The 25752-nt window shown below is 46.7% G+C and overlaps 1 protein-coding gene across 3 annotated transcripts; it reads right to left on the reverse strand.

Moving 5' to 3' along the window:
* Nucleotides 1-15517: 15517 nt before the first annotated feature.
* LOC6596760 (delta-sarcoglycan) lies at nt 15518-24944 on the reverse strand. Of its 3 annotated transcripts, XM_002021877.2 has the most exons (6): nt 24775-24941; nt 19515-20264; nt 19323-19443; nt 17522-17783; nt 16092-16215; nt 15518-15973 (listed from the first exon to the last, which is right to left on the reverse strand). In XM_002021877.2, the coding sequence occupies exons 2-6, from the start codon at nt 20106-20108 to the stop codon at nt 15785-15787; spliced, it is 1290 nt and encodes a 429-aa protein (XP_002021913.1). In that variant the 5' UTR covers nt 20109-20264; nt 24775-24941; the 3' UTR covers nt 15518-15784. The 3 variants fall into 3 exon arrangements, with proteins under 3 accessions (XP_002021913.1, XP_026845901.1, XP_026845902.1); XM_026990100.1 differs by lacking the exons at nt 15518-15973; nt 16092-16215 and having other exon boundaries at nt 17533-17703; nt 24775-24944; XM_026990101.1 differs by lacking the exons at nt 15518-15973; nt 16092-16215; nt 17522-17783 and having other exon boundaries at nt 19190-19443; nt 24775-24944.
* Nucleotides 24945-25752: the final 808 nt, after the last annotated feature.

The raw sequence follows: 25752 nt of genomic DNA on the forward strand, positions 1-25752 counted from the left end.
TGTTCCAGCCATGGTTAGCTGTTAGCTGTTCTGGAACAAACCGTATGGACATGTCTAATAAGGGAGGTAGGCCGCTGCTAGGCGTCGCGGCAAGGGCCGCGGCTATGCTCTTGTACCCGGTACTCAGTCAGCTTATGATTTATGTTACTTACACAATGTATTTTATACGTACTTCGTGTATCCCCTTTCCAAATAATGACCTATTTGATTAGAGCTTTAAAATAATTTATGTGGTTCCATTTTCCTACTACTGTTTTGTATCTCCCTCACTTCTCACACCAACACCATCCGTTATATCTCGCTCCTCTCCGCCGAAAGGTGCATGAGTAATCTCGGAAGGAGGTAGCGTAGCCCCTGAAAATGAAAAATTTGTTCCACTGAAAATTTGTTCCTTCTGGGTATAATACTTATGCGACTTGATCCAGATTCGGCAGTCTGATAGATATGGTAATTATACCCGATACTCATAATGAGTATAGGGTTATATTAGATTTGTGGTGAAAATGGATGTGTGTAACGCCCAGAAGGAATCGTTTCCGACCCCATAAAGTATATACATATATTCTTGATCAGCATCAATAGCCGAATCGATTGAGCCCTGTCTGTCTTTCCGTCTGTCCGTCCCTATCAGCGCCTAGTGCTCAACGACTATAAGAGCTAGAGCAACGAAATTTTATATCCAGACTTCTGTGATATGTCACTGTTAGAATATTTCAAGAATATTTCAATACTTCGTCCCGCCCACTTCCGTTCCCACAAAGGGCGAAAATCTGTGGCATCCACAATTTCAAAGATTCGAGAAAACGCAGAACCGTAGAGGATGACTATATCTTCTAGAGTGCAAAATCTGAACCAGATCGTATAATTATTCTAGCCAGAATCAAGAAAACAATTTCATTTTTTCTAGCTCTGTCTCTCTCTAACACACAGGCTTCGTGGTCTTTTTTGCCTATTGCAAAATGTGAGTTCAAGGATCTCAGAGACTATAAGAGCTAGAGCAACCAAATTTTTGATCCAAACTGCTGTGATATCGGACCTTGACAAGTTAGTTTCAAAATTTCACCGCACCCCGTTCCGCCCCCGCAAAGGACGAAAATCTGGGCCATTAAGACTGGAGCAACCAAATTTAGTATTCACACTCCTGTTAGATCTCACTATAAAAAGTATATTTCGAAATTTCGCCCCTCGGCTCTTCAAAATTGTTGATGGCACAGGTTTGAGCTCCTTGGGGTGGTGGCGTATCAAAACTGCTTCAGTTGCTGGCTAACACAGGCGTTCATTGCTCTGCCAATTATATAATTAATAACTATTAATTATTAATAGTATTTCTATGAAATATAATTAAAAATTGAATAGCTTAGCTAATTTTTTTAAACTGATTTTTAAAGTATATACTTGTATATATTTGTAAGTATATAGAAATGTGTGGCTCACTAGACGCATTAATTAAAATGGGATTGGCGGTGTCCACCGCCCAACCCATCCAGCACAATTAAGCCCTTCCTGAGGATTGAAAGCAGTTTCGTGGCTAGTTATCGGTCTTGGTTTCGGTCTGGAGAGTGGAGAGCTTAGTCTGTGGCTAATAAAATGATAAAATTTGGATTCCTTCGGGCCGGGACTTCGTTGTGGTTTCGAGGCGGTAACGAGTGGGTATTAAATGCTTCAAGGCTGGCTGGGCCTGGACCCTGCTGACGACTTGCTGACAGTGCCGCCAGTCGCCGGATGTAATTATGCAGCTCCTAGCCATTCAAGTGGCCAAACAACCAACGAACCAACCAGCCATCCAAACAACAAGCAACAACAACAACCGCAGCAGCAACAACAACAACAGCAACACAGTAAAAAGTAAAAGAGTAATAATAATAAAATCCTTTCACTTTCATTTTCATTTTCACTTGCGCTGAGCGCTGCCTCAGCGATTATTTCGCATTATACTAATCAAGGTGGTTAGCAAGGTGGAAAGGTAGAAAGGTTTTGGGGGAGTGGGGTAGGAGATCTAAGGAGGCGGAGGAATTCCACCTAATCCGTGCCAAGGACTTTGGCTTTCGTTTCGCTGCTGCTGCTGCTCTATGGTGCCGCCTGCCCAGCAGTAGGAACAGAGCATAATGTCGCATTCATTAAGCCGAACAGCAGGTGATGCACACCTGCGGCTCCCCCCAGCGCCCAGTTGGGAGCTCAGGGACGACCCCCACCCGTCTACTGACTGCTGCTATCGCGAAATTGTTATTTAAACCAGCTTGAGGGCTTTTCCCGCCTTCAAAACCCACTCCCAATCTGTCGCATCCAGTGGTGCTCCAGTGGAAACATCTGCCCCATCCCATCCCATCCCGCGCCGTGCTATTCTATCCTTTGCTTGGTTTGCGTATTCTTTTAATTCTCTTATGGTTGCCTATCCCTGGGTCGGGCTCCAGCTCCGGCTCCGGCTCTGACGCTGGCGCTGGCTCCGACTCCGGCTCAGGCGGCGGAAGCGGAAAGCGCTGAAATGCGCGCTAAAAATTTCAAAATAATGAATACCCCGTGCCTGATCCTTCCCCTGGCCCCTGGCCCTTGACTCTGGCTCTGGCTTTTGGCATGGGTCGTGGATGGCCACTAAAAAATGGTCCCCAGTGCTCCAGTGCTCCGCCAGTGCGCGGCCCACTTTACGACTTATTGTCCTCGGCTGTTCTTTTGCTTTTGTTGCTGTTTGCGAAATGCGATGCAACGTCGCGAATGATTTTGATTAAGCGCCGCTTGTTTGCGCAAGTAATGCGAAAGCAAAAGCACAAATGGGTCCTGTCGCACCTCGCACCTCGCACCTCGCACCTTGAATCGCGGGGCAACGCAGCTCCTTCAGGGTACAGAGAGGAGCAGTTCAGTGCAATGCGAAATTAAAAATGGCACAAAAGCGGCTCCTGAATAAAATGCAAAAGAACTGCTGAAGCGAACTCCAGCGTGCGCCATATGCATATGCATATGTGTATGTGAATGTGAATGTGAGTTTGCTTCTGTTGCGGCAGCTTTTAGCGAATGATTTGCTCATCCCCCTGTGACGCCCCACAGCATGCTGGTGCTGGGGCTGTGAGGGGAACTGCTCGTAGGGCTGGACAATGTCCAACGACTTCCGCTTGAATGAAGAAGAACGGGGGGGGGGGAAATCTCATAAAAAGATATGTTGCCAGTTTGTCAGATGGCGACATGTGGCATGAAGATAGGACAAATGGAATGAGTTTTGATAGCGAGAGCGAAGGGGAAAATGTGCTGCTAATCCCTTTCGCTCGTCTGAATGCTCATCAGTCAATAATTTGTCAATATTCAAATAATCGAACAGTCAATGTCAATGGAGACTGTGCGCTCGTGTGAGTGTATCTGTGTATGTGCTTGTGGGTATTTACGATCCAACCGAGCCAGACCAGACCAGAGCAATCCCTGTCAATCATTTAACTAAATATTTAAGCACTTTGCCCCTTCGGCAAATTCAATTTTGTGTGTGCACGCGGCCACTTCCATTGCGGCGACGGAGGCAGGCAGGCTGGCATGCAGGCAGGCAGTGGCAGCCAGCCACTGCCCACCTTTCGATAAACAAACCACAAATGTGGTACACACACGCGTCAGATTGGAGCCCCACCCTCCCTCCACATACCCATTCCCAGCCCACACTCAGCGCCCTTTAGCCACCCACTTCCGCTCTCCCTCTCGCTACCACTTTCCAAGCAGCAGCCATCATCCGCCCGCCCGTTCTTATGTGCACACATAAATATATTACACTCATCCACCCACACACAAACACACACACACACACCCGTAGCATGTTCACAACATACACCCCATAAACACCCACACCCACACACGCACACACACACACGCACAGACAGTCAATGTCATATTTGCGAAAGTGCAATAAATTTCATATGAAGTTCGTAATCGATTTTGACTTATTGAAACATTATGATTGAAAGACATTTATGAGTGTACGAAAAGGTCTCCGGAGGGTCAATGCCAACAGAAACGCTGACAGCTACTAGCACGGGGCCCTGCCTGCCACATGGCTGGGCGGCACGCAACACGTCGAAATGTGGTGGGGCATGGACTGGGGAAATCGCACAATCAGCAGTTATTAGGGTTACCTCGGAAGTCATGAGACGAGCTGGCGGCAGTAAACATACACTACATAAAAAAAATGGAACGCAATGTAACCATTGGAAAGGGTGTGGCAGAGGCACTGGAGGAGGCGGAGGAACCACTGCCACTGGGATAGATCTGGGGATCTGGATGTGGATGTGGATGTGGATCTGGATCTGGATCTGAAGTGGTCGGAGTGGGTTCCTGTTTGCCTGTTTCTGTGGATTGGCTGTAAGTGACTAAGCTCACAGGATACAGGAAACACGACGATGTCGAACGGAAATCGAAAAGGAGCCACCAAAGCCAACGCGCCATGAGTCTGTCGGAGGGTGTGGAAGAGCGTCGTCGACCTGGTTCTAACAAATCTTTCAAAACGAAACAAAAAGGGAAACCGACATCGGCAAAGGCAAAGACAGAAGCAGAGGCAGAGACAGAGGTTCTGTGGGAGTGGCAGGGGCACTGCCAAGGGACAGGGCAATCATCGGGGAATCAAATTGGGATGTAAACACGTAGATAATGTGCTCATACGTTTCAATATACGCACACAGGTCACACACAGCCCACCCTCAGACCAACTCCCACTCCAGCCTCGATCTAAGCCACGTAAGTGGCTGCCATTCGATGGGCGACCTTTGGCTGCGTTCGATGTTCGATTGGGGCTGGGCTTGGGGCTCCACCCACAAGTCACCCTGCCATCATCATTATTATATTCCTTCGGTGTGCTGTCAAGCTTTTCTTTCTTTCTACTTCGTTTTCTTTGCGTGCTGCCTTTCTGCGTTGCCGTCCTGCCCAGACCCGTACGGAGTGCTTGGATTGGATTGGCATTTGTGTTCCCTTGTCATGTTTGCCTCTCTCTGGTGTTGTCTTGTTTGCGGTTCCTAAAAATTGGACACTTAAATGTTTACCCGCATGGGTCTTGGCTCTTGTTTATTTGGCTCCATGTTTGCCAGCCCAACTGACATTTTTATTCGCTGTCAATTGATACAACATGCTGTGGTTGACTGCGAGTCGAGTCGTGTGGGGCCAAAGAAAAGTCAAGTCGATTCAATTCCGTGCGAGACGTTTCCTTGCGTGTTTGCTTAGGCTTTCGGGAAAAGCCTTTTGGGGGCAAGCGCCACGAACAGTTTGTGGCAATTAATTGTGGCAATTGGCCAACGATAGAATTTACAATGAAATTATTGTATTGAAATATGCATAAATTGTATTGGCGAAAGGCAATTACTTATTTATATTCAGCATATGCAAATAAACAGACATTTTTGCCGGTAAATGCGTTTGGCAAATAAGCGCCCTGTCCTGTCCGGACAGGACAGCCAGCAAACAGCAGCTAAATGACGACAATAGGAATGGCATGGCAAAACCAATTTATTTTCAACATAAAACAACTTTAGTGGATCTCTCTCTCTCTCTCTATGTGTGTGTGGGAATATGTGTTAGTCCGAGTGGGAGAGCCTCATGCGTATGTGAGTGCTCCTAAGAGTCTATTAATTGTAATAGCCATAGTCTGAATCCGATTCCTTAATCTTCCGGCTTTGCATACCCTTGCAACGTGTATGCCATATGCAGCCTTCTGACCAGCGATGGTTTTGGCACGGCTGGTCCATCCACAGATCTGGATCCATCCGAGAGGAAGCATATGCCGTGGACTTTGATTTTGCAAACGCATTTTGTTAGATGCATATTCGATCAATTTGATCGAAGGGTATCGCAAGATTCGTATTGCTCGTTGGCCGCTGCGGCTGAGGGGGGCTGACGAGTGATTGGTTAAGCGGGGAAGGGGGTAACTGGTTAATTGTCAGCCGTAAAGAGTGAATAGGATGTGGGAGCACGCACTGGGCAAATCCTTGAAACGAATAATTTACAAAGTAAATTTTAATTAAAAATCCTCATGCAATCCTCAGCTATTTTAATTGAAGATAAATGACGTCACAGCATACTTTTGGGCTGTCGGTTATCCTTCCTGGCAATGGGCTGCTGAGTGGGCGTGTGCAGACGAGCACGGGAAAAAGGGTACTAAGGACAAGGGGAAACGGTAATTAAGCGTGCCAGCGAACTTGACTCGGAATCGGAGATAACGCGCCGAAGCCACGCCAAAGAGTTCATAAAAAGAAACGCACTGAAGAAGGGCCGCATGGGGAATGGGGCATGGGGCATTGTTGGCACAGACGAGCGTGTAGCGGGCGCCGGTTGTGGCAGCTGAAAGAGGGAAAACAGCTTGGCACGCTTTGTGCAAATTCTTGAGAAACAAATTAAACGCTTTTTCCCAGACATGACGTCGACCCCGACATCGACGTCATTAAGACCCCATCATCCCATCTCATTTCATTTCAGCTCATCTCATAAATGAGTTCAACTGCTTCAGGATGAGGACGAAGACAATTTGCATCATACCTAGGTATCCTTCTCTCCTCCTCCTTCTGCCGGCTATGCCTTCCAATCATCTCTGATCCCCTAGGAAATATACTCATAGATTTCGAGTAGAAAATTACATTTTTAGAATATATTTTTCATTCTTCAGAATTGTATCAAACAAATCAAATATTTGCTTTCTAGGTCAAAGTGGTTTTTATACCCGATACTCAAAATGAGTATTGGGGTATATTAGATTTGTGGTAAAAGTGTATGTGTGTAACGTCCAGAAGGAATCGTTTCCGACCCCATAAAGTATATATATTCTTGATCAGCATCAATAGCCGAGTCGATTGAGCCATGTCTGTCTGTCCGTCCGTCCGTCTGTTCATGGTCGGTTTTGCCAATTGCAAAATATGACTTCAAGGATCTCAGAACCCATAAGAGCTAGAGCAACCAAATTTGATATCCACACTCCTGACCGTTTTGTGTCAAAATTTCGCCACACCCCCTTCCGCCCCCGCAAAGGACGAAAATCTGAGGCAACCACAAATCTCAGAGACTATTAAGGCTAGAGTAATCAAATTTGGTACACACACTCCTTTAAGATGTCACTATAAAACGTATATCTCAGAATTTGCAATGTAAAGGGCTCCCTCCAGGCGTGTTTGATGCAATTCATATAACTTACGCAAAGTTATCCCCGTGCGATCTATGTCCGGGCCACATTTTGGATTTGAATTCAGTCCTTAATCAGTCGAGCGGTATATATTGAGAGATTATCTTGTGGTAATTACCAATATAATGACCCAAAAATGTTGGGAGCATGGTGGCAAGCCTCGTGGGCACTAGCTTCGCTTCGCTCGCTGGCATTCAAATGGCTTTACCCTTAATATATTTATGAATAAAATATCGGGCGACGATCCAAAACTGTTTTATATACCTAGTATTTTTCCATGGTCATTAGTAATTTGATTTACAAAATTTAATTTCTATAGAAAATGAGTCTACATATTTCATTGATCGGGAATGTAAGCACATTAGAAGGGCAATAATAGAAGAAGATCCAAATCGGTGCAGTCTCCAAAGCAACTTGAAATGCAAGCCTGAAGATGCCAAAAACTGAAAGGTTTCCCCAGATGGACCAGACCATCCTGGGCCAAGTTTGGGAACCTGATATTTGAAGCTAAATTCCGTGTATCCATTGACTTGCTGGTCATCCCTCTATCTATATCTCCCTCTCCCTTGAACTAATTTAGTTAGAACGAAATTTGCTATTACATTGGACACAATTAAGTGTTATCTTCCGTGCCCCATAAGCATTGCTCACGTCCCTTATCACTGTCCCACAAACAAAACTTACTTTGGATCCCCCGAATTCAGAGCGCTCTTTCTGCAACCGCTGTCCACTGCGTCCCCAGGATCCCTGGGATCCAGTGCTCAGTGAACCGTGCAGTACTTGCACCCTCCCCGATAAGATCTCCTGCGAGTAACCTTCTGTCCTCTGGCAAGGGAGCCAGCGCCACAGACCGAGCCCGAGCCCGAGCCCGAGCACGAGCAGGCGAGTGTTTTAATGTTAATGTTTGCGTGGCAAATTATTCGCCAGTTGTTATCACAGTTGCTGTTTCTGTCTCTCTGATACTCGCACGGGGATGTGCGAGTGGGTGGCGCGGCATGGGGAACAAAAATTATAGTGCATTGCGTAAGCTGATTAGCAAGCGGAATTATGGCGACCCCAATTGATGGGGTTTTCCGAACTAATGAGCGCTCGTTTTATGTTTTCAATTAAGTGATAACAGCAGTGTGCAGCAGGTCGTCCATTGAGAGCTGTAAATAATACGGTGACTTACCAACTGACCAAAATTTTGCGGTTAATAAGCCGCCGCGTGCGCCTTGTTTTCGCATCAAAAAATAAGTACGAGAGTTTTGTTTTAGTTTTTGTCGTAGACACGAAAACGTATACTTAATTCCGCTAGAGCATATTAAGTATACGACAAGCGTTCCGAAGGGATGGCTCTCATCCCGCGGAACGGCTGCAATGGGAGGTTGCAGGCACAAGTGCAGCTGCTACCCAATTTTCTATTGTCCTTCGCACCCATTACCACCCCTCCGCCTATCCGCCCATCCGGCCATCCGCCCACCGCCCGCAAGTCACTGCTGTTTGACCCAAGAACGCAACGCCTGTCGACTGTTTATGGGACTGGCGGCTGCTTTGTTTAAACTTGTGTGCACAAAACTTTAACAACAACAACAATAACAACAGCAACAGGAGCAGCAATGCCAAAATGCCATCATTACCAAGCGACAAAAGTTTGTCCTTTTACTGTCGCTGCCTTCTGCCCGCTGCCTGCTGCCTGCTGCCTTCTGCCAGTGGCAGTCATAGTCACAGTCGCAGTGGAGTGGAGGCAGTGGGGGTAGTGGCAGCGGCGGTAGGAAGAACCGCAGTAACGATGCCTGCAATCGCCTCGCTCTGCCTCATCCATGTAAAGTGCTCCTTGACTTGGTCGTGTAGGCAAATGAAGTGAACGGTTTCGGCTGCTGCTGCTGCTGCTTCTGCTACTGCTAAAAAATAAAATACGTAATAAAGAACAAAAAGAAAACAAACGCTCTTACAGCAGGGAGAGAGCTGCAAACAAAAGGCGACCCGCACGCCGCCACAGTGGCCCAGGAAAGTTTTTGTACCTTCCCAAAAGCCACGACGACGACTGTAACTGTGACTGCGACTGCGAATGGCGTTGGCGACTGGCGACCGGCGAAGACTGTGTGTGCCGCTGACAATAGAAATGCGTTCGAAAAAGTTTGCTTTATTTTGTTTTACGTTATAATATTTTTCTGCTGTTTTGGTGCACGACGCACGAGTTTTTTATTTGATTTCCGTTTGCCACACTTTTTGTGTGTCCCTTTCCTCCGCCCTAGTCAGAAACAGAGCAGACCCCAGCGCCAGAAAGCAGACCCCTGGCACGGTCAGCGGCAGCCAGAGAGCGTATGTTTGTTCACAAAAGGATTAAGTTTGCCCCCGTAAAACCCCATTACCTTAGCATACCACACCCCACCCCCATTCGCAGCGTCCGCCTGCCACTCGGCAGTAGTGGCACTAGTTCGTGCCACTGAATGGTGTGAAATGGCTTCATTTCGCCCTTGGTAATGATATGGTGGACTCACTTTTTGGCACGCCTGCAAATGGCCTTTACATATACATATGTATATTTATGCTGATTTTCTACACTGAACATTATTTCCGGGGCCTATGGCAGTGCGAGTGCCAGAACTATGTTCTCAACTAAAGAGGTTTCTCTGGGTGCTCCTGATGCTGGACATAAAACCCACTTGCCTCGCCTGAATAGGGGCATACGTGTCCTTCGTTTGCATATGGTTATGCTCCTTTACATTACATAGCATTCGAGTTCGAGTAAAATTCAATTGGGATAACTTTTTGGGGTTTAGCGCCTTTGACATTCTGATGCAAATGCTGACTCTTGAACATTTTCGCAAATTCTATTATTGGGCAGCCGCAGGGATCGCAGGGATTGGTATGGGCATGGGCATGTGGCAAGCGTGGGCTGAAGTGTGGGAAGGTAGATTCAATTCAATTAAAGCCAGTAGATAAACGAAACCGATTGGGTTTGGTTAATGACGCCAACATAAATCTCCATTGTGGGGCGGCAATTAAAATTTATCTTTAATTGGCACGTGTATCCAGTTGACTCATGGACGGGGACAGTGGGGCACCTCCGCTGCAGATAAAGCAACTCCTGCCAACTGGCTTCTTGAACTTTGCAAGCCTTATCGCCCCGTATGTACTCGGATTGGTATAGGGAATGGGGGATGGGGGATGGGGGATGGGCGGACTTGAATTGGGGATCGGACTCCAAATCGTGCCACGCAGTGTGGCGCTTGGCACACCTGCCGTTTAACTTTTGAAAGGCAACACACACACAGCGGTACAGAGGTGCAGAGCACATGCTGAGCCCCTCTGATGGGGCGGCGATGGGGCTGCAAAAGGAGCAAAATGTAATTCGGATTTAATTGCCTGTTAACACGCACTCGCGCATAGCGGGGCACGACCGGTAACAGCTCGTAAAAAACGCACAAAAAGGCAAAAAAACCAAGAGACAGGAAGCCCGCGAGCGGGAAAAACCGACCACCATATGCTCTCTACACACTGTTAAGATTTTTTTTAAGGATGTAATGAATTGCCCTATGCGTAGGTGTACCTTATCCAAACCCGACTTTTCTTCGAGGCTCTGGGTATCTGTTCTCGGGAGGTCGGCTCTCCAATTCGAAGGAGTGATCCGACGAAAGAGTACCGTAAGAGGAACGGAACGACCTGCTATATTCCCACAGTGGAAGTACGGCAAATGAGTTAAAACAAAAGGAAACAGTTAAGCTCAAAGTGAACAGCTCGTAATTTTAAGCGGCAATTGTAGAGAGCCTCAGAGCTCGCCCACTGTTGCAGCTATGCCCTGGGGCTCAGGTACGTTATTCCGATTCAGTTTGGCTTCTTTGGTTTTTAGTTTTGCGGCAGAATTCTCGTAGTATTACAGGGTGCAGCTAATCAACTTTTTAAAACTCCACGGGGAGATAAGCTGCCAGCGAAAATGCGGAAAATTTATAGAAAACTGCTTTCACTGCCGAATGTTTTGAATAACTATTAAATGTTTGCAAATTGGAAACGGAACGGAAGACTGGCACTGGAACAACGAAGAGGGCGCTCCCGGCGGATATACAAACGGACTCGTACGAGTACTCGAATGTATGTACATATATATGTACTGTGGCAGAGATAGAGCCGGAGGACAGAGGATAGACGACGGAGGATAGAGGTCAGAGGACGGAGGACGGAACAAGAAAAAGAAGTGCTGAGCTGTGCATAAAGCGCAGATAGACACGGAGATATCCGGCAACTGACATTCATTACGACATAAATTCGTTTAGTTGCTCGGACTGGGCTGGCACACAGGGAAAGTCGGAGATAAGACGACTACGTTTCTTCCTGATTTTGCTTACGGCTTACACAGGCCGTTGCCACAGCCGTGTGCTGCACGCAGAACAAACCTACACGGTTACGAAGTAGTTCTGCAAGGAAATACATTCCCTTGAGTTCAGACTGCCTGTTTGCATGCAAATAAATTAGCCAACTCATCTCCATCTCCTGGCCGACCATGCTGCAGGGACGTGGGTAGTTTAATATTTATAATATCGACACGATGTTACCAAAGGAAATGATTCAGCTGTATCAGATTTCAGAGCGACAATTTTGATATGTTTTTAGCTGCTCTACGCATCCTGCCGTTCCTTCTACGAGTAGGATGGGGATAGGGTGCGATTGATGTCCCTACAAATCACCACCGATTGAACCTGATTGAGCATCAAAAGTCCAAGTCCAAAAGGCAACCAGAGGCCGAAGACGGCCACTAAATTTGACAGCGAACGGGCGAATATTTTTCAATGCATTCGGAGCTTTAGATGTTTTGAGCTTCGTGTGTGGGGCGTGGGGTCGGATTTCAGGCACAGCCACTTTACTTGGGCAGGGACACACGTACATCCTCACGTCCTTAACGATGAAAACATTACACAGTTTTGCTTAATTGCCCACTTAAACGTCAGTTAAGCCATGCACATGCTCATGCACATACGTATGCGTATAGACGACGCACTTGACTCTCTCGTTCGCCCCCTTGAATCTACGCTCTGCGTTGCTTCATCGCCTGTCAACACTTCTCGTACTCGTACCCGTACTCGTACTCGCACTCACTCCCCTGTAGGAGTATTGCAACAACAATGACTTGAGTATTTTGTAAACAAATGAAACAATTAATTTGATTCCACTCTGTTTCAGCCAAATCCTATTAACTGCAACGTTAAAGAAATGTTTCTCTCCCCCTTTTCATGCCTTTGGGGTGTTGAGTGGGGGGTGGATGGGTCGGTAGGGGGGTAGGCGGGTAGGGGGGTAGGTTACAGTCTCCCTCGTATTCGTGTGTGTGCCGCTGCCACTTTCATGCATACTTAATTTGTCAGCTTGGCGCTGGTTTACACCCATTTTAGATACCGTTAACTAACTAACTGTTGCGTCCACCCTCTCCTTTCAGGGCAAGTGCTGGGAGGTCCTGGGGGACAGGCTGGCAGTTGACGTTGCCCTTTTAGTAGCGTCGGTGGAAGGTGGCGGAGACTCTCAGTCTAGGCCAAGGGATGGCACTGGCGTTGGAGTTGGGCCCTGCACAATTTATGGCCGCTCACATATGGCGCCCGCAAGGTGTGTTCATTTAAATTTTAGGACGGCTTAAGACAGGTCGAACCGTACCATCACCCTCTCACTACCCCCGAACACTACAGGTGAGTTATGCATTGAAATTTAAACTATGCATGTGCTCCCAGCCATAACGCTGGGCAGGGGGCACGTGGCACGGGGCAAGGACAGGAGGGTCTCGAAGGGACCACCTCGCGAGACTCCAATGTCAAAATTGAAGCAAGACTCTCGCGAAAGTTACTTCCTAGCTGACAGTACAGTACCTTGCTCGTGTGTGTGTTTTTGTGTGCGTTTGTTAGTGTGGTAATTAGAAAATTTTATGTGATTACTCTTTGTACACACACACACACATTGTCATAGTCGTAGAAGCCAAGTGGAGGGACGCTACAGACGGGTTGACAAAAAGAGCGACTCCATACAGTAGCCAACTGCGCCAATGAGGAGAAGCAAAGTACAAAAGCGCCTATTAGAATATTAATGGAATACTAAATACACGTATAACGTCAACATGTCTGCCATCCTACCGAACCAGACCCAGACCCAGACCCAAACCCAAACCCAGACCGCATCCCAATTCCTGTACTTGACAACCCAGTCTCCCTTCGAGAGATCCCCGCCACTCTGGATCTGCCACTGGCTCTGTATATGGAAAGATGGAAATATGGAAATGGAGCTGACTAGACTTAACGAAATCTATCTATTTGGAAGTGAAAGGTCCAGGCTAGGACAGTGTTCAATCTAACAGTTGGCGAGTCATAAATGGTGTCAATGACCTATCAAGGGCTGGGAAGCTGGATGGATACGAATCCAACTGACGAAATAGGCAAATACAGATGCTTTCATTCATACCGTGCAATGTGGAGAAGCTTTCAAATCAAATTGGCAGAGCGCGCGCGGTTACTTTCACTGCTGGCAAAGCTCTTTGGTCTGCCTGGTTGCCAAGCTCGTTTTTTCAGCTCAAAGCAATCCCTGTAGCATGGAACTTGGCTCACAGAATAACTCAATTTACTTGCACGAGCGCCGAGGCGAAGAGTCATCGGCTACTGTCGTCGTTCTCGTCGGAAACTCCCACAACGGCGACGAGACTACTACTACGATGATGACGAGAGCGAGGACGAGGACGAGGACTAGGACCACGACCACATCGTTTGTCCTGGCTGGGCATGCGGCGACTGTGTCCGCGTTGGCGTTGGCGTCCGTGTCACCGTCATTGCCATAGTCGTCGTAGTCGTAGTCGTTGTAGTGCTCGCTTAGACGCACCCACAAAGCACTTCAAGCGCTATTCAGTTCAATTGAAGTGGTGCTAGAAGGCGTTAACCAACGAGCACTCGGCTTGAGTCTTCGTTTGAGCGCTTTGCTGTAAAAAGTGCGCACAATCCCAGCCGTCGAATAAAAAATCCGTATGTCCAACCAATTGCAGGGACAAGGACTTTTCGCCAGCCCCTGTCGCCTGTGGCCTGTCGCCTGTCCCCCGTTCTTGAATTACTTCACATAGTTAGATGTATCTAATAAGTTCATATAATCCCAAAATATTTGTTATTTACTCATCATATATTTCTCTTTAAGTATCTTGCAGTGTTACAATACTATATATGGTATAATATTCATGTTTTTTTCCCTTATATTATCTAACTTATCAATTCTCTATAAGTATTGTATGTATAACATTACGTTTCCTAATCGTGCTAAAAAAAAATAGAACAACAAATTAAATTTAATGCCTTTCTAAAAGCATGCCATACACATTTATTTGTATCAGATATCTATTATATATATATTTATCAGTATATCAGTGTAGTCTTACACTTGAAAAATTCAACGGCAATTTCATATTTCAACTCTGTTCATATTCATATTCAGTTTATCTATATATATATTTTATGTTCATATTCAAACCCAGATTTATTCTTCATATTAATATCGCGATACTCATACGTATATGTATATTCTGTATATTCGTGATCGTATCATTAATATTTCATACACATGTATAGATATAATATAGCTCTTGCGATTCATTGGATGATATTTCATTGTCTTCGTATTGTGTGTTAATGCCAGTTGTGGTTGTCTTGGATTATTCATTTCACGGATAGTTGCCATAAAAACATACATATTAGTTCTTAGTTCTTAGTCGTTGTTAGTCGGGGTGTTAGCTACTTGAATGTCTCCATTAACGATCTGCTTAGAAAGAAATTGCCACGAAAGAAAAGTAGGACAGTTGGACAGAGTTCTATGTACACATCTTTTGGGCTAAATGCAAGGGAAAGGATAGGCTTACGTTTCTCGCAATGGATCTGTACAAACTAACAAAGTGAAGCGGATATTCCGAGATATATGTATCTGGTAATGGTCGCAACGGTCTAGGACCCATAATCTAATTAACACGACGGATCCTTTGACTACGACGACTTACACCAGAGTTAGGTAGGCACACATTTACAGGGGAAAAGCACATTTACACTGATCGTGTTGATTAATGAGCGGTATGGGGGCTTGCGGGGCTTGGACTTTTGGATTTCTAGGGGCTTCTAACCTTCGTCGACATTCACATCTACTACACATACATAAATACAGTTCTATCATATTCCTTACTAGATCTGATGACTCTGATGGGATGGCTCTTGAGTGCATATGTTCTACCTATTATATTTCTTGTATATTTACCGCCGTAATAGTTACTTCAATATATTTATATGTATATGTTTATGCATATGCATATGGATAAGTATGTAGGATATGCCTGTGTCTCTGAATTTGCTGTTTTATATACTAGTACACAACATCCAAGTGTCTAAGAAGCTCTTGATTTTGTTCTTCGAATACAGGTTCAATACTATGTTTAGTTGGTATGAACGATAATGAATGCAGGATCGTATGTATTGTATGTTCTCTAGGATTTTTCCAATATATATATATATACTTCACTTCACTTCACTTCAGTATCAGTTAGTTTTCAGTTAGCATTAGCAAATATTTGATATACATATGCCTGTTGTTTTCCGTATTTTTTCGCTCCGATTTTCCGCTCTCTGATTAAGTTTCGCCATCGGTATTGGTTGCCGATGGCCAGCGTTTGTTGCTGTGAGATCACCTGCAAACAGTGGAATCATCCCCGGCGCATATCGAGTGCGGGGCAGCCAGAAAGAGCTTGCCATTGGAGCAGGCACAGAGCTGGAAGACGCGATGCATATGCTCTCGACTCTGGGCAGAACCCATTATGGGTGGTTGGGCCGTGCGCAGATTGGGCATGAGGATTTTGGATGACTCCAGTCGCACCTGCAGCGCAATAGAATAGGATATAGAGAGGGACACGGTGATATATTGCAGTGTGCGACTCCATTCTGCAACTATAGTGCTAGAATTGTCCAATGCTTGGACTATTAATCATACTTACGCTTCCGTCCAGGGATCGCAACTTCACATCATTCAGGGCCACGAGATCAATGGCCCCGGCACGCGACTGCAAATTGATGTCCTTGGCTGCAGCCATCTTCAATTGACGCGTGGGTGACTCAAGTCTGTAATTAAATCAAACCATGAGCCACAGTGCCCCAACTAAGGGCCAGGACGAAATTCGGCAAAGGTCCCCGCCCGGGACGCGCGTCTGACTAATGGAACGGAAAGTCCCCCGCAATTGCGGCGGCAGCCAGCGGTCCGTGTAAATGGTGCTTTAAAAATATTGCAATTTCAATTTGGAGCCGCCTGCCCCCCACGCTGTATGGTCAAATGCAATATGCAACTCATACTCCGGTGTGTACTCGGCGCCAGACAATTTTAATTTTCATGAACCAACAGGCAGCTATCACCAAACTTGTCAATGAAAATGTTATTACAAGCGGCCGATCCTGTTAATGGCTCATATGTACATATGTACACACACGGGGCCGTCATAGATGGATGGGCCGTTTGTCGCATAATACGGAAGGCAGGCAGGAAGGCATGCAGGCAGATTCCACCTCATCCACTCCCATACCCCGTTCGTCAATCGAATTCCCAATCCCAAACCATCGGTCATGGCATGGCATGGGGCAGCGCTCTCCAAATAGGACCGGGGGAAAAAAACTGTTGAGGCCCCTTTAGCGCTTTTTAATTCAGTGCCAACGTTTGTATACATTCATACAAATGTGTATAAATATTTTCGCTACCAACTCCGCGCTCCGTGGGCTGCATGGCGACACCTTGCGGAGGGGGAGGCAGTGTGGGGCAGGTGTTGCAAGTGCAGGTTCAGGTGCAATGCATTGCGAACACCAAACAACCCGAACACAAACACAAGCACAAGCACCAACAGCCACACCAGCAGGTCCCACACTTGGCCGCGATTTGTGGGTGGGAGGGTGTTGCTGCGGGGAGGGTGATGACTGTTTTTGTTGTTACCGCAAAGGTGACGTTGACAGAGGCGCACGAGCGCAGCTGAGTGTTTGCTTATAATTTTTTATTTCTCAGATTTCCTTCAACCCCACGCCCGCCGACTAATATGCCACAGCATGTCCTCCCTTGTGGTCCTCAGAGCTCTGGGCTCCCCTGCCGGGCTATGAATTCCGGAAAATTTATTACAGTCATTGAATTTCAACACAGTACCGGACGGCGAATGGCTGCAGTAGATTGGCTTTCGATTTAATTTACTTTAATTGGTCCTGGTCCTGCTCCTGTTCCTTATTCCAGGTGGTTCGGTTCGCTCAATTTTCCGTTTTTTGCCGGGGAACCGTGTAGGGAGCCTCTTAGCCCCATGTCGAGATCGGTACAAATTCCCACCCTGGTCAGGAGTGTTGGTCTTGGTCTTGGTCTTGGTGTTGGTCTTGGTCTTGGTCCTGCACTGAGACTTACCTTAGCTCCCGTCCCGGCTCGGCACGCACATGTGGCGTCTGCACAGAGGCCCTGAAGACGGCGCCACCCTCACCGTCGATCCGCAGTGAGTGCGCACCGACTGTGACTTCTTTTCGATTTACGGAAAATAGGTTTCGTCCATTCGTATCGTTGATGCGAAATGTCGCCGCCAGGCACTCGAACTTATCGTGTCCCAGAAATAAATGATTCTCAATCATACCATTCGCGTCACGTGTATTGATTGAAAAATTACGTGATGATTCTGTTGATGGTAGCGACGATGGGACCCGTGGAGGCAGCGCGTTGGAGAAAATGAAATGAGAAACAGAGAGATGTGACCTGAGATGAGACACAGAGACTAAGGTTGGATGAAGGATGTTTGATTTTGGGAGAATTAGCAATTAATCTAAAGGTATGTATGACAAATGCTGGTAATTTGATCGGTAATTGCAATATAAATAAGCTAACACAACAGACAGACTATTTTGCATTAAATCCGCATTCACACACACACACTCATGGACATGGAAGTGCGTAGTTAAGATAGCACGTAATAAGATAGCGGATACGGAAATCAAATTTCAGACCTCTCCCCCACGCCATTGTCTCAGGTCGCGGTTGCTCAGCCATTGCCATTGCTATCAGCAATCAGCCAGCAGGCACCATCTACCTGGCCGGCTGTCTTCTACTATCATGACCCATCACCCATTCGCCATTCGCCATTCGCCATTTCGCCATCTACAAACTATGTAGCATTCAGTGTCCCCACTTCCGTGTGCGTGTCTGCGGTTGTTGCTTATCGCTGCGGGAAATGCTTTGCCTTTACGTCTCTCTTCTTTTTGAAAGCATTTTGCTCGTCGACACATGGACACGGAGGTCCCTTGGAAATCGCATCCGTCTTCTTTGGTCTGGTCGTGCTTTCATATGGGTTATCTGTAATTGTACATCTTGGTCCCATCAGCTGCTCCTGCTGCTTCAGCTGCTTTCGCTGCTTGAACTGCTTTCGCTGCTTTAGCTGCTTGAGGAGGACCAGGACCAGGACCAGTAGCCGCGATCTCATTTGTGGGCGCTTACTCGTACGACTAGTCGTGCAACCAACAATGTTGATATCTGTTGATTTATGCCTTGACTGGCAACGGCACACATTTGTCGTAGTCCGTGCTCTGGCCATACCAGCCACACATCTCAGTCCCGTCTAATGTCCGTGCCCGTGTCCGTATCCGTATCAATGTTTAATCGCAAGGCAGTTGTCGTTGCGTTGCCCTTAAGCAGAGGTAAACACACCACCTCCTCCTGAGTCTGCATAAAAGCGATGAGAGCGCAGTTCATTAAACATGCGCCAAATGCCATTCAGCCAGTCATCAGAGAAGCGAGTGCAACATACCCGAAGACTATAACAAAGCGCAACAGAGCGCGGTCACTACCATGACTTTGAAATTTGCACTGGGAAGGTCAGACAGTGGTGACAACGCGACATCGGCGACCCCCATCGGTGTGCTCCCCACAGACGTCTCTATGGTAAAGATAACACCTATGGCCTATGTGCCTAATGGAGTAGGAGCTTGCATGAATTGTTAAAATTTATGAAATGAATATTAATAGGCTTCGGCGTCGCAGTGAGCGAGTGATGGAAAGATGCGAATGGGAAGTGGAATGGGAATGGGAAGGGGAATGGGAATGAGTGGCTGGGGAAAGGGTGCTGTTTCTGTTGTGTGTCTGTTTATGACGTTGTATGTTTGCATCTAATCGCTCAATAATCAATGCCCCGTGGGTAGGGTAGAGCAGCGAGGTTCACACTCACCTATGGATATGGGATGGCCAGGCCTCGAACGGATTGTTGATGTTCGTAGCATGTCCATAATTATCGCTGTTCCCGACAGCTGTATGCCACCGGGTAAGATTTTCAGTTGTCCCATGCCCTCCTGAAATCGATGAAATTTTATCAATTAATAGTGTGGAGGGAGTGTGGCATGTAGCCGTACGCCGCGTTTACCAATGAGAACTGCATCACTTTGATTATCCAGAGGGTGAGCACCAGATTTGTGACAATGAGCAGCATCAGCAGCAGCAACAGCGTGTACAGGCACTTCTTGCGCCATCCGATGAGGCCCAGGTATGTCTCAATTCCGCCCGCGAATCCGTCTACGTTGCACTGACCAGCTGTCCTCGGTCCACCGCCGGCTCCTGCGCCAGTTACAGCACCGCCCCGACCACTTCTGCCGCCCCGTCCATGCCCATGCCCATGCCCCCGGCCATGTCCATGGCTATGGCTATGGCTATGGACGTGACTGAGCGTGGCTTTGCCTGGCGTCGCTGTTACTGTCGTCATGGTGCCCACCTTTGAGGCCGATTGGATGTTTGCAGCTCCAATCCCACTTCCGCTTCCGCTTCCGCTTGCTCTGCTGTTGCCAGCTGTCATTAGGCCAAGATTGTTGCCAGCTTTGCTCGGCTTCTTGGGCGTTGTCCCAGTCGATAATCGCTTCTGCCGCTTCGGCTGTTGCTGCTGCTGCTGTCTGCTACCTTCTCCGGAACCGGAACACACTTTAAGGTGCCGCGTAGTTGTCTCCACGCTGCCGTCACCCGACATTGCTGATTGTTTGCACCGCCACTACTGCGATTTGCTTAGCCTTGCTCTGAATTCTTTCATCATTTGGACGTTTTCCTTGACTTTTGAGTTTCACTTTTAGCTGTTCTTTCCTCGCCAAGCGGAACACTTTCAGGGTTGTCAATGTCTGCGCGTGATCTGCGTTCATAAAGCGAAAGAGAGAGAAAGGTTTGAGTATTCCCTCTTCCCTCTCACGATCGATGAGAGCAATGATCCAAAGTTTTCCCTGTGAATCCTGTTAACCCCTCCCAACTGAGTGGTCCAATCATATAGAGAAGTACATGCCTCGCTTGTAATGGACATGGGCATTTTTTGTATGGGCAACCATAAATCTGCAATTGCAAGAGTAATATGTGGCCATTCCTTTATGGAGCCCCGGCAGATGAGCTGCGGCAAGCAGAGGATAGGGAGGATGGATGTGAGGAAGAGCATTAAAATATGTAACAGGCTGTTGCAACAGCCTTCACTGTTGCAAGCCTCGCCTGGCATTACAGTCGAGCTCCAGCTACAGCTACAGCTACAGCTGCAACTGCGGCAGTTGATGACTTTAGTGGTGCCAGCTGTTGGCGACTTCACACGTGCAGCTTCTTAATTATGCATGTCTACAGCTGCAGCGTACACCTGTATATATGTATGTATGCACCAGCAACAGTGCAATAGTGCAACAGTGCCACAGAGAGTGTGTGGATTGTGGGTCTGCATGATGCATTTACATGCATGAGCTATGGAGAGCTATGGAGCTGACGCCACGCTCGGTCTGGGTCTGGGTCTGTGCGGGGTCTGTGCGGGGTCTGTGCGGGGTCTGTGCGGGGTCTGGGTATATATTTATTAAACCATTCTGTCAAAAGAAATCATAATAAATACAATAAAAAGTCATAAATGAATAAATTATAAACTTTTTTGCTCATGAGGCTCATAAATAAATAAATAAGTAATTCTAGAGTTGCGAGTAAATTATTTTCCGGCTCTCAAACGGCATGGCATACATGCCACATACAGTTGCAATCACACTCTGTGGCTGAGTACCAGTCAGAATGGAACTGAGAATGCCTGATACTCATACTACTCGGCCCCAGGTGCGTACCCAGGTGCGTTTGCTCGAATAGTACAAACGCTGATCATGATTTTGGAATTGTCAACTATCTAAAATTAGGACTGTCGTCTCTCAGCTTCCATCTCTCCGCCTCCCAGCCTCTTTGCTCCTCTGCTCCCGGTCTAGTCTTTCGCAATGCCATTTTGACAATCAAGCCGAATGGAGGAATGGGCAATGAAATACATTTTGCGCGCGCTCAATAAAAGTTTATAAATAAATGTATAGATAATTCTTGTTTCAGCGAAACTTATTTTTATTCATTTCGTAAGTACATGAAGCGCTCTCTGCCATGAATGATGGTCTCAGTCAGTTCCATATTTTTGGGTCGAAGGCCTATTTGTAGATCACTGGGAATTTCCTTGGCCGTAAATATTTTTTACGATCTATTCTCATCTAGTCCCCCTGTACCGCTGCTTAGAGAAGACCACGAATGAAGAATAAAGTGGACCTCTGTACACAATCTCTCAGTCTACCCATGACCATGGTCTGCTAATTGTTTATGTTTATCATAATGTTTATACAGTCTGCGGCGGCAATTACTTCAATTGTTTATGGACCATTTTAGTGCATTCTAAGTGGTAAACAGAGCCGACCAGGCACCCTAACCGAATTGATAATTATAATCGAGGCAATTAAACTTGGGGATTTGTGATCTTCAGAGATGTGTATTCATTGCTGCTCACTTGGCCATGGGAATCGCTAGATTCGATGGAGTCTATGGAAAATGTGTTCATATGCGGCTTGAATCAGTTCCAAATTTGTAATCTTCCCGTTAAGGACAAAAGGATTAAGAGTTAGCGGAATCAGAGACTGAACAGTCTGAACAGCCTGAACTGTGGAGTGTTCGAATATCCGGAATATCCGGCAATCAAATAAAAATAAATTCATTTAAATTGCGAACCACAAAGAACACACAGAATACACAGAACACACAGAACAACTAAAGGGAAATTTTTGGTGTTTTTCTGACCAAAGAGTAAAGGGAAGATAAAATGGAAAGGTTGAAACCTGCGAGTGAGCAAGGGAATGGATTATTTTAAATGCATTTGATACATTTTCCGCACTGAAGGGATTCCGCACCCCTCTACCCTGCCATCCACCAAGCAATTAAGATGAGAAGCATATGCCCATTTATTCCAAAAATTATTTCCTGCTTAAAGTTTCTTGTAATTTAATGCAGCCATCCCAAGTTCAAGCCCAAGCCCAAGCCCAGGCCACAGATGCAAATAGTAGTTGCCGGAAAAGGACCAATTCCATTTCCATTCTGCATGCAGCCTACAATCTGAAAAAGTCCACAGACCCCAAAATAGGATAGGGGGCAGGGTACCAGGGTACCAGGGTACCAAGGATCGTGCTCCGTGAGTTGTTCAAAGGACTTTAAGTTGATTTAGTATCTGCAGACAGTTGGTCGGTTATTACACGCACCCAAATGGCGGGATCAGGATATGCCGTATGCCGTATGCCGTATGCCGTATGCCGTATGCCGGAACGAAGATGGTGACGACGATGGAACTACGAGAGTGGAGAGTGCGATATATAATTCCATTGGAGTTGCAGGGGCACCAGCATCACGTACGCCACGTTACACATACAGTTGCCGCTTACAGTTACTTAATTTGGATGCTTCCGCTTTTGCTTTTTACGCTGGAGCAGCTGGGAAGTTCTCCTGTTCTCTGTTTTTACACGCTTTTTACGGTGTTAGTACCCGTGCATAAGTTCGCCGCTGCACATTTTTCCGTTTACATTGTGAAAGTCATAGGAAATAACTGTCCAAGTCGTGCGTACTCAAGATATACTACTATAAACTACGGGTATGTGTAGAGTGCCATAGAAAGTGGCGCAGCTCATAAGAAAAGAGGATAAGGGATCGTATCTGATATGTTTGCGGATATAAGTGCATTGACAAATCGAACTGCCCAGCATGCCCCGGAAAACGCAGTTAATCCAGGCACAAGGACATCTGGCTAAAGTGGCATCTGTATGCGTACAGTGGATTTATGTAGTGTGCGGACGTGTGGACCCCCTCGGAAACGGCAACTTATGAAGTTGCTTAAAAGTCCTTGGCAGTGGGTAATTAAAAGCGAAATGGGCTTATTTCGAGCCATGCCCTGGCGACAGCCTTCCCAGTCCCAGTCCCAGTCCCCGTCTCTGTCTATGTCTCTGTCCACATTCGGACCAGACCATACCGAACCGGGCCGGACCGCTGGATTCGGGTTCGCTGTCGGCAAGGATGTCAGAGATAGAAACAGGTGCGGGCCGGCCCCCATACCGAGGCGGTCCGAGACTTGGTTTGACTCGTTTATAGAAATAAACTCGTAAATGGAAAGTATTGCATTGTCCTGCTATTAAGTTATCAACAACGACGGGGACCCAAAACATAGACGCAGAATGAAACACGGACACAGACATGGACACAGATGGAGGCCCACATATATGCATATGTGACCAGCCAAAGGGTTGTACTAGCTCGACTCTATTGAGGTTGTGCCGGCTGTGCTGGGTCACGTTCCGGACTAGGGCATGGGCATGGGCATGGGCCCTAATACTGGCCGAGGACCTGGTCCTAGTCGTAGTCGTAGTCGTGGTCGTGGTTGTGGAATAATGCTCCAGCTCCAGCTCTGACTCCGGCTCCAACTCCGACTCCGACTCCGAGTCTGGCATACAGCAGTTTCATATTTCGTTACAATTTCATGTTGTGTTTCGGGTGGAAGGTGGTTGTAGTTGCCACATTTAATGGCGCTCGTACGTTTTTGGTAAGCACTGGCAAACCAGAGCAGACAACACTTGTTGTCATTGTTGTACGTATGTATATTGTTATGTCCTTGTTGCCGCCTGCAGGACATTTTTATTCCAATCATGCGTAAGTGCCGTAGGGACGCTAAAACCTTAAATTTCCAGCCCCCACCCCACACATGTGAAAGTACGTAAACTAATATCTTTCACTCCTCTACAAGCCCTTGGCTATGGCCTATGGCCTAGCCATTACAGTGGTATACAAACGCTGTTGTGCAAAAACTATTGCAGATCACTGTAGATCACTGCAGTCTATGTGGTCCTACCATCTTATGGAGATCTTAAACATTCACAGCTCGCTTGAAAAGTGTTCCAGTTGCTTTTTTCCGCGGACTAGCACCATTTATAGCATGCTTCATAGCGAAAAGTTTGTAGATCAGTTATCACTGATATCTTAGTTTCTGCACCCATTTCGAAAGCACAAAATTAGGCTAACATAAATACGTAAATAAATGTTTTACTTCAATTCAATGTAGAATGGAAGAAAAGAGCAATTAATCTTTTTTTTTTTTTAGAGGCACTGAGAAGAATAAATGCCCCCCCAGCAGGGACTATGACATACGTAATATGCGTAATACTTATATACTCAAGGAGAGCCCCGATCTTCGATCTCTGACCTTCACAATTTCAAAGAGAAACACTGCTGATCAGCACTAGTCACAATGGGAAAACTCAGATCTCACGACACGTCACAGATAGCACCGAGGCACCGAGGCACCAAACACAAAACATAAAGCACAGAAAAAGAGCACAGACACTTACAAACAATTATTGTTTTTTGAAACCGCTGTGGGCAGTCTTCAGAATAAATCTTTGGGAAACTAGAAATTGGTCTTTGTGGATTTTTACGCCAAAATGCCGCTGCCGTATGCGCGTACGGGGTACCGTACTCGTACACGCTTGCACAACAACTGATGGCAGAATCAGTTTGCCGGAATGTTAGCCATTCCGTCCGTTTAAGATACGGTGTAGCAGCGGCAGCCAGTCGCCGCTGTTTCTGCTGCCGCCGGTGGCTGATGTTCGGGTCCATAAAGCTTTTGCCGAACAACCTTCCAAAGTTTCACTCAAACATGGGTTGGCTGTGGCAAGTAGCTCGTTTCTCGTATCTCGGTTGCTCGGTTGCTCGTCCCCGGCCACGGCCTCGTCTTTGCTCGGGACCACTCGACCCGACCGAGTGGCACGGCCCCCTCAGGTTTGTTTACGTTTTCCGTACCGAGCACATGGCTCAGGTGCCCGATGGATGCATGCAACACGTGGGTGGTACTACCCGTACTATGCCCACGTGTTGCTATTTATAATAATAGGCTGCTTTGCCAGCTCCCCTGTGGCTGGATTCGACCATATGTAGATACCTCTTCTTCGAGCACCAGTATTCCTTCCTTGACCGAAAATAGGCATACGGCCATATCTGCATCTGAATTTGCATCTGGATGTGCATCTGGATCTGGATCTGGATCTGGATCTGGATGGGACTTCCCCTTCCGAACTGGAATTGAAATATGTACATAAGTATGGTCTGCTGCACCGATTTCACATGTTGTGGCCATCCATTGGCATATCTGCTTGCGCTATTTCGTTAACTCCTTAAGCTCCATTTGAGTGGGCCCGGATATACATACGTATAACTCTGCTCCGCTCCACTCCACTCCAAGCCGGGTATGGACGGGTGTGTGGGTATGAGGAAAACTTGATTAAAGTTTCGCCAGAATGCGTAAATTATTCATTGTGCTCTTATTCTCG

This window comes from Drosophila persimilis, unplaced genomic scaffold, assembly GCF_003286085.1.
Source record: "Drosophila persimilis strain 14011-0111.01,24,50 unplaced genomic scaffold, DperRS2 tig00000520-arrow-pilon, whole genome shotgun sequence".
NCBI classification, from domain to species: Eukaryota; Metazoa; Arthropoda; class Insecta; order Diptera; family Drosophilidae; genus Drosophila; species Drosophila persimilis.

Bases quoted from the DNA above. Each gene is read 5' to 3' on its own strand.
- LOC6596760 (XM_002021877.2), bottom strand. From the start codon at position 20,108: ATGTCGGGTGACGGCAGCGTGGAGACAACTACGCGGCACCTTAAAGTG. The intron at 19,444-19,514 runs GTAAACGCGGCG...CATCGATTTCAG, and splicing joins AAGTGATGCAGTTCTCATTG to GAGGGCATGGGACAACTGAA. The intron at 16,216-17,521 runs GTAAGTCTCAGT...ATTTAATTACAG, and splicing joins GAGCCGGGACGGGAGCTAAG to ACTTGAGTCACCCACGCGTC.